This window comes from Pundamilia nyererei, unplaced genomic scaffold (assembly GCF_000239375.1).
Source record: "Pundamilia nyererei isolate P.nyererei 1_Seehausen unplaced genomic scaffold, PunNye1.0 scaffold00189, whole genome shotgun sequence".
Taxonomy (NCBI): Eukaryota; Metazoa; Chordata; class Actinopteri; order Cichliformes; family Cichlidae; genus Pundamilia; species Pundamilia nyererei.
Genome location: NW_005187590.1, coordinates 458734 through 470737, shown reverse-complemented (window position 1 = coordinate 470737; position 12004 = coordinate 458734). Strand labels below are relative to the sequence as shown.

General features: G+C 40.0%; 1 protein-coding gene across 2 annotated transcripts in view; it reads right to left on the bottom strand.

Annotated features, from left to right (window-relative positions):
* hnrnpll (heterogeneous nuclear ribonucleoprotein L like) overlaps window positions 1-12004 on the bottom strand; it is a 41884-nt gene that overhangs the window by 5521 nt on the left and 24359 nt on the right. The window contains exons 2-9 of one of the 2 annotated variants that reach the window (XM_005747107.1): window positions 10176-10294; window positions 7701-7938; window positions 7118-7203; window positions 6699-6795; window positions 6536-6608; window positions 3424-3483; window positions 3060-3295; window positions 161-282 (exon numbers count right to left, since the gene is read on the bottom strand). In XM_005747107.1, coding sequence (XP_005747164.1) covers window positions 161-282; window positions 3060-3295; window positions 3424-3483; window positions 6536-6608; window positions 6699-6795; window positions 7118-7203; window positions 7701-7938; window positions 10176-10294 — 1031 coding nt within the window. The remainder of the gene's footprint in view (window positions 1-160; window positions 283-3059; window positions 3296-3423; window positions 3484-6535; window positions 6609-6698; window positions 6796-7117; window positions 7204-7700; window positions 7939-10175; window positions 10295-12004) is intronic. The other variant, XM_005747108.1, reaches the window with a different exon arrangement.

The window sequence follows — 12004 nt, the reverse complement described above, 5'->3', positions numbered from 1 at the left end:
AACATGTTAACAACACAAAAGCCATATTAAACGCAGACTACTTTAGGCCCGGAAGTAGGATTCGTCACGTCATCGCTTAACGACCGGATAGACTACATCAGACTCCCTACCACAAACCCCAAGTGTCTTCAAGTCTGAAGTATGCATATTTAGTGCTTACCAGACGTTGAATTTCTTGCCAAATACTTTGATACCATTTAGGTGAGTCACAGCTCGGTCCACAGCATACTCATCACCCATCTCTACCAATGCTGTGCCTGGAATGCTTTTCATGAACTTCACCTGCAAACACAGAAGATATTTTCTTTAGCTGAAGAGCTACCATTTTGCAGCATGGTAGCTGCCGATAACTGCAGTATTTATTTATTTTGCATGAGTGTCACCATCCCCTTAACCCTGCCCCTACTCTCTCTACTGCAATTTTTTAAATCATTAATATTGAAACTAAAATATATTCACTTGCTCTGAATATAAAAAGCCATGGGTCACAGGAGAGATGACATGTTGATTAGCGCAGGCTTGAAATTACATGCTATTGATGCCCAAATCACCCACCCAAACAAACAGTGGATGCAGCTTGAAGGAGAAGCACAGTGAAGTGGATAGCTACAAACTGCAGGCTAATTAGTGTTGTTGAAGACGTGTAAGAAATCAGTACTTCAACTTTTACTTGAGTAGTTTTTAACAGTAGTATTTGCATAGTACAGAATGTCTGTACTTTTGCCAACTCTGCAAAAGACCTTTTAAGATAGAAGCTACTCGCTTTTCTTTAAATGGCAGGTCAGTTGCTCTTTTTTTTTAAAAAAGTAGTCCATTTCCATTTTAACTGCCTTACTAATTCATACAATTACAGAGCACCATTCCTCCTTAGCAAACCATTTATGAATACAGATATTATTATGATAATGATAATAAATATGATTGTGATTATAAACAGCAATGATGCTGTTGCAGTGATAGTTGTACATAGTGAGCAGTGAGTATAGCAGTGACAGTAGTACATGGTGTAACAGTAACAGATGGATAAACATATGTACATTTATAAATGACATACTGAGGAGGTGTAAAGAAATATGTACATGATGACTTAAGGACTTTCTAATACCGTACTAATGCTTAATAGTGGGACATTTTTATAAAGTGCCACCAATACAGTAAATGAACTTCGTAGACAGTGTTAAGGTTCAAAATATTGAGGAAGGAGAGTACAAACAACCATGGTCCAGAAGATCTTGGTCAAACAATGATTTTAATGAATACACACGTGTGGGAAGACACTCTGTACGCCGACAGCAAGTGATCTTCGACTTACTAAAGCACAAACAATTATTTTATAACATCAGGGTTTGTTTACTGACGCCTCTTCATGCGTCACAGATACATTTTATACATACGTCAAATCAACACCACAATGACTTTTAAGAAGAACATCATCTTCTATTTTCATGGCTGGCCCTTCCTGTCTACCTTTCAGTTCTTGTCTTGTTCCTCTTTCTTGCCGAGACAACAAGGAATGGTTCCTCTTTTACCGAGACACTTTTGCAGTTACAGCCAGACATGACTAACCTCTCCTCTAAATAAATCTAACTAAAAGTGTGTGTGTGTTGACCTCACTCAGCCTCTATGTCACCTCTCCCTTACTGTCTTGTCCTTAAATGCTCTCTCATCTCACCCGTTGCACTTCTGACCTTTCACCAGAACAGAGGCTCATCTTTATGTGTAACAACCTAACTGAAACTACCTGTACTATGTTGAATACATGTTTTAATCAAGAACCTCTAACGAAACCTTAATATAAAATGACCTAATATAAGTGTTTTGTAAGCATGTACGCAATCCTTCTATGTTCTAGTTTTCCCTCAGCATGGATCATCTGAACAGTCACGTCAGTGAAGCTTTAAACCTTTAAAGAACCTGAACATCAACTCAAATAAGCACAGATATGCATTGTGTATAAAATAGTTATAACTGCATCTGAAATACAAAGTTAATATGATAACCGTATGCATAAACATCTTAAGGCCATCTTAAAGCTATCTGTTACATTGTTAAAGCAATGATCATACTGCAGATTATATTATTAATGCAATGGTAATGATGATAATTATTTAACAATAGCAGTAAAATAATTTCCCTGCTCCACAACAGCTAATCTGTGGCTGTAAAAAAATTTGAATGCATACCTTATTTCTCAGTACACCATCTGGGGGAACACCTCTTTAATGAATGAATGAATTAATACATGCATGGTTAAGGCATACATTAGAAGTTAATACAGATTGATGATGGTCCATGAGATTTGGCTTGTTTGTTTTTTCTTTTTTTATTAAGTTCGAACTGGCCCTGTGTTCACTGCCTGGCACTGTGGAACCCAACTTGCATTTGATCTCTACAGTCTAGGCAAAGGCACCCTGACTATCCATAGGTATTGAAATTAAATCCTTCACCCATTGTTGGACCCTACACTGGAGTATGGGTCGTAGGTTGGTCTTGGTTCAAAACAATGCCTGCTCTCATATGGCCAGAGTAAACAGGGAGTTCCTAAAGGACACCTCTGTGGCATTATGTTTTGGTCCATTTGACACGTCCCAGGTTGCACCTCAGACTGTTCAGAAGCTCAATGATGTCCTGGTCCAAACGTGGGAGGAGATTCCCCAGGACAACATCCATTGTCTCTTTAGGAGAATGCCCCAACATTGTCAGGCATGTATACAAGCACATGGGGGTCATACAAACTACTGAGTGCCATTTTGAGTTGCTACAAACTGGACTAGTGTGCTGCATCTTTTTTCACATTTTCATTCTGTAAGCTGCTAATTTTCATTTCCATCCAATGATGTGGCATCCTTTTGTTCTAGTATAGCTATCCAGAATTATTTTTTTCCATTGAGATCTGATGTTTTCTTTTTTTGAGCACTGTAAAAATAAACTAAATCATACATACCTAGAACATAAGTTATGATTAAGATTTATTAAAAGAAAATTATAGGAACTATTGTACAATATATGTATTTTCATATCAACATGACCTCTAAAAGTCAGAGAGGATCCTTACACACCTTCTCGACATTGCCGTAGAGACAGAAGAGGTTGAAAATACGGCTGCAGTTCATCTTAACAGGATGGAGACCGCTCACCATGGTGACAGAGCTAGTAATGCTTTTGCCAAGGAAAGAGGAAGAGAATGTGGGGGAGGTCTTCTGGAGTAGCGGGTAAGAGATCCTCTCCTGCACCTCCTCGCTGTACCTCCAGTTCTGGCTTTTAGCAGGTAGAGGCAAGAGGGGCCAGTGTGTACCTGCAAAGATACGCACAGATACTCAGGGGATATTATGTGGTACAGTGGACTCACAGTAATTGCAGTGGAACAAGTGGAAGAGATAACATATTGGCAGCTAGACAGGGAGGGATGAAGACAGACAGTACCACCTCCGTTAGATGGATGCTCTCCCAATATGGCATGACGTTGTCTCCCCTTCCCCCGCTCTGTAACAAACAAACAAAGTGCTCAAATGGGGTGATACAGTACTATTAGGTCTTTAAGATAAGATAGGGCCAGATTATTCAAGAACTTGTATGTGAGGACAAGGATTTTAAGTTTGATTGCAGTTCAAAGAGGGAGCCAGTGAAGAGAAGGAAGTATGAGAGAAAGAATATGTTATCTCTTTCTGGCACCTGTCAGTACTCTTGCTGCAGCATTTTGGATCCACTGAAGGCTTTTCAGAGAGTCTTAAGCGCAGTTGGATAATAATGAATTAGAGTAGTCCAGCCTAGAAGTAATAAATACATGAACTAGTTTTTCAGTGTCACTCTGAGAAAGGATGTTTCTAATTTTAGAGATATTGTACAAATGAAAGAAAACTGTCCTACATTTTTGTTTAATATGCACACTGAAGAACATATCCTCTGGTCAAAAACAATTTTCAAGATTCATCAGAGTGTTACTGGAGGACAGGGTAACGCCATCTAGAGGTTAGATAGCATACTAGTTAGATAACATACTTGTAAGGCCAAGTACAATATACCTTCAGTTTTATCTGAATTTAAAGGAACGAAATTAGTGAATGCTGCCTGGTTTTCAGTCCTAAATATTACTTAAGTCCCGGTACAAGCAGGATTCAGGATTCATTGCACTAATGTTAATGGTAACTTGGTTATTTTGCTGCCTCTTCTTGGTGCTGTTGAGCCAAATAGACTCAGTGTGCTAGTGTGCCAAATGGGATCTCAACTTATTTAATACCCCTAATAAGACAAAAAGTAAATGTGGAGAAACTACTGCTCTTATGTTATTTTTGTAGTGGTTCATACCACTTGAGTCTGTCACCATTTTGTGTATCCAGCTGTTTCCCCTGATTTTTTTCTCTCTCTGAATCTAAAGCACAACGTATGTACCTCCAAGTAAAAACGATGAAAAGCAGTGAAAAGTTTTATATTCAGAAACCTATAAGCACCAGAATGTAGCTGAAAATAGATGTCAATATTTCTTTTCTTTAGTTATTTGAAACATGGAGTATTTTAGTACTAATAGTACTGCTGTGTTTGCATTACAGCATTACATCACATCTATTCTATATGACTTAAAACGGTTAAGATATGGCATGATTTCCTCACCCAATAAAGGAATATTTAGTATATCAGTCTACTCTTCATTTTGACTTTTCTTTTTACCAATATAAGTAAGCCTTCAGACAAACGCAGTAGTGCCAATATAGTAAAAGAACAATATTTGTCTCATGTCCAAAACAGCCTTATACACTGTAAAAAATACTTGTCTTTGAGATGAAGATATGAAGTGATATAGAAATAGAAATAAATGCAACTTGAATCTTTGCTGAAGTTCAGTATTTAAAACTGAGCTAAATTTCACTAATGAGAATTTTAAATCTAATTTATTAATACAAGAATTTTATCTTTATGCATATTATATTTGCAAAGTAAGATGACACTAGTCCCATGAACATTAGCTGCTACTTACTATCTACTCTTAAAATTAACAGTCACGTTTTCATGGTCTTGTGCGCTCTCATCCTCAGATACTTAAGAAACCAAAAAAATCGCATACACCAAATCCTCAAATGACCCGGCCTTCACTGTTTACATAGGCTGGGTTCTTTGAGGATGCAGCCCTTTAATTGGGACACACCTTATCAGTCTTTTGTCCTTTTAATGTCATCTTAGTGCATTGACATTTCCAAGCTCCTCCTGAGGTTTTCCAACTGAACTGGAGTAAATTTACTCTGTTTATATTTACTCAGATTGCAAACAAAATGTATTGTGCTTTATAAGACACATTCCTGCTGTGTAAAAAGAAGATAATAATGTTCACTAGAAGGAATAAGTAAAATGTCAACATATTAATTTTACTTGAAGTGAACCATCCATCTTCTTCCGCTTATCTGGGCCGGATCGTGGGGACAGCAGCCTAAGCAGAGAAGCCCAGACGTCCCTCTCCACAGCCACTTCCTCCAGCTTGTCCGGTGGAACTCCCAGGCCAGCCGAGAGATATAATCTCTCCAGCATGTCCTGGGTCTGCCCTGGGGCCTCCTCCCAGTGGGACATGCCCGGAAAACCTCGCACAGAAGGCGCCTAGGAGGCATCCTTGTCAGATGCCCGAACCACTTCAACTGGCTCCTTTCAATGTAAGGAACAGCGGCTCTACTCTGAGCCCCTCTGGCAGAACTTCTGAACCTATCTCTAAGGGAAAGGCCAGCCACCCTTCTGAGGAAGCCCATTTCTGCCGCTTGTATCCGCGATCTTGTTCTTTCGGTCACTACCTACAGCTTGTGACCATAGGTGAGGGTAGGGACGTAGATCAAGCAGTCAATTGAGAGCTTTGCTTTTACACTCAGCTCTCTCTTCTCCATGATGGAACGGTACACTGTCCGCATCCCTGCAGCCGCAGCACCAATCTGTCTGTCGATCTCCCGCTCTCTTCTCCCAACTCACTTATGAACAAGACCCCGAGATACTTAAACTCCTCAACCTAATCAAATTCAGCACCAGGTGGTGAGTTGGATGAGGTGGCGGGGGAGAACGCTGGACAGACCTGGTGCACCTAAACATATAGTGAGGGTGTGCTGGGAATGTCTGGCAGAGGCCCCAGTCTGTGAGATTTACAACGCACACCTCCGGCAGAGCTTCACCAGCATTCCGAGAGAGACTGCGGACATTGAGTCCGAATGGACCATGTTCAGCACTTCCATTGCCGAAGCCGCTGCACTGAGCTGCAGCCGCAAGGTGGTTGGTGCCTGTCGTTGGTTAACCCCCAAACCAAATGGTGGACACCAGAGGTGAAGGGAGCCACAAGGCTAAGAAGGAGTCCTATCAGGCTTGGTTAGCCTGTGTGGCTTCAGAGGTAGCTGATATGTACTGACAGTCCAAGCGTGAAGTGGCTCGGGCAGTGGCTGAAGCAAAAACTCAGGTGTGGGAGGAGTTCTGCGTGGCCATGGAAAAAGACTTTCGGACTGCCTCGAAGTAAACTTTAAAGAATATGCTTAAAGTGCTTTCATTGATCAGAGATTAAAAGAGGGAACGCTACCTCGGTGCAGGAGGAAGGGTTTGGTGTAATCCCAGCTGGTGTTGTTGTTGCAGATGACGTTCAGTCTGTTGGGCTGCAAGGGGCAACAGAGCACAGCACCTCTTTTTAGATGTGTGTTCATGTGCATGGGCATGACTGTGTGAGTGTATGTGCATGTGTTTACCCGAGCGTATTCAATCTTGAGTGTGCAGCAGCCAGCATAGATGTCAGCTCCATTCAGAGCCAGTTTGGCCTTCTGAGCATCCTTTACTGACTCAAATGTTAACAAGCTTGTTAAGGTTGACTCATCAGGATCAGCAGAGAAAAACAAGACTACCACAGCCCTCAGGATGATGCACTGTCAGGTTTAATGAAGTGAACTTTGATCTGGCATCAACAAAACACATCCAGTTAGCTATAATCCTCTTCTACCATCCTGTGTTCATTATTTTGTATCCAAACGAGTCTATTAAGCTCTGAACTGGAACTTAGAAAAATGAAAACGCATGTTGGCATTTCTCTGCTAATCTGTGATATACCCCAAGCACACATGCAATTGTGTGCGCACACACACACATACACACACACACACAGTCAGGATATTCAACCATGGCCTGGATGCCGTTGCGTTTGAAGATGACAATACGTAGGACGTTACCAACTGGGTTGCACACAGTGTACAACACATCCTGAGAGAAAGACAGAGACCACACTGTAAAAACTGCAACGTACCTACTGGTCACCAAGAAAATGGACTTAAGAAAACAGAAATGGAAAATGGGCTTTAACGCTTAAAACCTTTACATTTATGAGCTAATTTTGACTAAAAGTTAAAAGCTTACATTATTTTACAAATAAGCAGTGAGACATTAGCACTAATCTAAATTACAAAGATATTGTTGAGGATGTATACACAGATAAAGAATGTATACACAGAGCAAAGGCACAGAGGGTTTGTTAATAATAGATGTCTGACAATGTAAGCTTGTATCTCTGTATCTGTATTCCTGAGGCAAACATTTTAAGTAATGTACAATGACTGTAATCATTATTAACACAGGAGCAGGCGTCCTTGAAGGGTAAAAAAGAGACCTGGTTAAAGAGTTTTAGCTCAGATAGCAAAAAGTTTCTTTTCTAACACAAGTTGAAGATATGGCAAGAGTCTTAGGTGGGGTGAAGGACTTACAGTGGTAATGGGATACACAGGGTTCTGTATGGACAACAGGAGGACTTTGTTTCCACTGGAGGGGTCGTCTGTGTTGGTGGGTCTGGTGATTCTCTGGCTGGTAGAGAAGTTAAAAAAAGCCTGCTGCTCAGCGACGTAGACAGCATCACGGGTTCCGAATGACACGCAGCGCTCAGCACTCTCCACGCTGTCAAATTCCACCAGAGCCTGACGCTTGAAAGGCATCATCATTACATAACTGCCGATAGCGGAGACAAATGTGAAGGTTAGAGAAGGTGAGCAAGTAAAGTAAAAGTATGTACATTTTTATTTCTATAGCATCTTTCAACATAAACAACAAGTGCTTCACAAGAAATTACCATAGTGTGCCAGAAGAGTTAATGAAATCCAAGTCGAAAATGATGACTACTGGCACAAGCTGCACTTTGAAATCATTTCAGCGGGTCACGCAGCTATCAACTTTTGTAACCTTGCATGTTTCGCCATTGCTGCAAAAGCAGGTATGAACTGATGTGACTGTGCGATCAGTCACATCAGTGAATATAGATCCAATCAAGAACACTTATTCTATACTGTAATTTCTGTCGTTATTATCTGTGATTAAGGTAAATCACAAAATCTCATGCACATGTGCCAACTGGAAGGCAGCCTGTTTCAGTTATTACCTTCTTTCCCTCTATTCTTTAAACTTTTGTTCTTAGTTTTTTGTCTTTTACTTATTAGTAGCGTGTTAGTGTGTTTCAAATTGTTTTCTCTCAAACATGTGGGTTGAGAAAGTTTTTTTTCACCTTATCGCTGTGGACTGGGGTTACGCATTTTGGAGGACTATAAATACCTTGGACTAAGCACAGATAATAAACTGGACTGGGTAAGATAAGATAAGATAAGATAACCTTTATTAGTCCCACACGTGGGAAATTTGTTTTGTCACAGCAGGAAGTGGACAGTGCAAAAGTTATGACGCAAAAATTAGAATACAATAAGAATAAATACAGTACACAGCTGTACAGAATAGAATAAAATAAAATACTATATACAGTAGAATAAAATAGAATAAAAATATACAATGAGATAAAAATAGAATACGAATGCTATATACAACTGAGTAAAAATACAACGATGCCAGAAAAGATTATTGCACTTAGTGTTAATGCACATGTGTGGATGTGTGTGTTTGTTCAGTTAAAACAACCCAGTCCAGTTTACCCAATGGTGTCAGACAGGGTGGGATTTTGTCTCCAATTTTAATTAATTTATATGTTGATGATTTCTCCATGTAGCTGAGAGCCTGTAACACTGGGCGTATATTAGGTAAAACATGGATAAATCATCTTATGTATGCAGATGGCCTGGTTGTTTTTAGTCCCAGTAGTGCTGGATTACAGGAGCTTAATATCTGTACTGAATATGGTCTGCATTATGATATAAAGTACAATGCTATTAAAAGTGCTATTTTGATATGTAGAACCAAGCAGGATAAACAGCTAGATTTCTCTGTGTTTAACTGTCCCAAAATAATATTGGGGTTCATAAAAAGGTGAAATACCTCGGTGACTTTATTGTTGATCAAATGAATGATGATGATGACATATACAGACAACGATGCAAGCTCTATTTGCAGGCAAATACCATTGCACGCAAATTCAGCTTTTGTTCAGTTCCAGTTAAAGTGACTTTGTTCAAAGCGTGTTGCACACTGCTATATACTGCCCCCTTGTGGTCATCTTAGAAGCAAAGTAACATGCGGATGCTGCATGTTGCATATACATGATGCAATGAGGAAATGTTCAGTGCATAGTAAGCATTGGAATCCCTAGTCACATTTGGTGCTGCGCACCTGTAGATGAAAGAGCAGCCAGGCATGTGACTGTAATTAACTTCCCCGCCACAGGGTGTCATTGCTACACATCCCAATTGTATGTGTGCACATAGTCTACAGCAACATTTTGATGTTTGTTTCTTGCCAAAAGAAAAACTGCCCAAATGTCAAGACCCAAGGTTAATAACAGTGCATTAGCTAGTATATCCTACTTCACTCATTCCCAGGTAAATATAAAGAAACTGATTCACTGGCTGCCTTCTTCCACTTGTCAAAGTTGCTCAGATGTTTGACCATTTTTTTGTCATGAACTTTAGGAATTTACTGTTTATTTGGCACCTAATATATCCCACCATTTGACAGTGCTAACTTTGCACGTCAGTTTTAGTCAGGGATGTTTCCAATTTTTAATGGGTCTTTCTAGTCATTTAACACTAGGAAGAAGGCATTTGTTTCATACAGTTTAGGGTTGCAGCTTGCTAAACAAGCTTTCTAGCACAAGCTCAAAATCATGTCATGCCTGTACATTGCAAGGTGTGCACTAAAAAAAAGTCCATGATACCAAAGTCAATGTGCAATGCAATTCCAAGCTAAATGAAAGTGTGTTAATATTTTTTAAATGGCCTCAACAGTATTTAGAGTTAAACCAGGACTACCAGATGTTGCCAAACTTGTCAAGTGCCTCCACTAGGTCCCCTTCCACCACAGCATCGCAAAGTCCTCGAACATGGACAACTGGAGATGGGGGGATGCGACGACTGTCATCCAAACAATCCTGTAGAGAAAATAAAAATGAACTCAGATGTTTTCTTAATTTTACTTTGCACAAAGAAAATGTTTGCTTACTAGCGTAACCGGGGTTCTTTGAAAAGTGAGTTCAGTATCCCACTATGGTAAGCAACCTCTGGCATGACCAGTCACTTCAAGGACTTGCTGACAGGTGTCCTCTACATAAACATTCCTAAAAAGGTCCCATGAGGCAGTCATTCATCTGATGGAATGTGCACACAGCTGCACAAAAGGCTGTGGTCCACCTTGTTGGAAGACTGGACCTCTACCACCCAGTCGGACAACCCCTGGCGAGACATAGACTTACCTTTAAAGAAGGAGTTAAAGCTACAAAGATTTGGTTGCTTTTCCTAAACCCCTCAGTCCTGTCTAGATAATTGCTTAATGTATCGATAAGGCATAGTGAATTAAAGTGGTTCTGGCTCTCATCTGCAAATGGCAAGTAGAGAAAAGCTAATAAATGGAATGGACTGGTTCTTACATAGTGCTTTTCTACTCTACCTGAGCACTCAAACCACTTACAACTCTCATTCATACAAATACCTTTTCTATATGTAGGTGTGTTCTATCTAGCACTCACACAAATCATACTCCAATGGATGTATCAGAGATCAACTTGGGGTTACTATCTTGCCCAAAGATTTTTGGCATGCAGGCTGGAGTTGCCAGGGATCAAACCACCAACCATCTGATTGGGAAAATAGCAGGCAGTACCTCACTGACCCTTTTGGCTGATGCCAAAGTTAGCAATAGGATACTTTACTCAATATACTCTACAGGTGCAAAAGGTAGCTCTGAGTGTGCCTCTAGAACTTTGTGTAAATCTCAGGAGGGAACATAAACCTCATTAGAAGAGGAGTAGCCACAATCTTAGTCTTAATCAGTAATGCTCAGTATTGACATCTATCAATGATCACTGATAGCTATCAGTGAAATTGTTTGTTGCACAGTGTCTAGCACACTGTTGTTGTGGTAGACAGGCAGGTCTGCAACTATATATATTCTTGCGATAAAAGCTACATAATTACTGTGTTACAACAGTTATTTCTATAATCAGTAAAAACCCATGTTTAGGGAAATTTTGCAGTTATTATCTAAGTCCATAAATGAACATGAATTCCCAAAAGAGGGTCTTCGCTCAAAATCACTGGAAAATGAGAAAGTGAATACAAGTTAAAGATGAATGAATTAAAATGCAAAGAAAGAAAAACTGTGCATAGGCAAGGCACAAAAAAAGATATCAATTGAGTGTCATCATCAACAAAGTTCACACCAGAAAGTGGTGCATTGCATGATCTCTCTCTCCCTATATCACCAAATCAGGAAAAAAATGTAATGATGACAACCATAATGCCCATGGTTGAAGTCATGGGCCCGGATAGAAATATAACTTTGGTTCAATGACTGTGGCCTGAAAATGACAAGAGAGAAGTTACAAACATCTGCCAGACCCAAAGAGGACAGCAAGGACTTTATTGCCCAATTCCAGTATAATTTATTCAGTTCAATTCAATTTTATTTATATAGCACCAAATCACAACAAAGGTCGCCTCAAGGCTCTTCATAGATACAGAGAAAAATCCAACAATCATATGACACCCTATGAGCAAGCACTTTGGCGACAGTGGGAAGGAAAAACTCCCTTTTAACAGGAAGAAACGTCCGGCGGCCATCTGCTGTGACCGGTTGGGGTGAG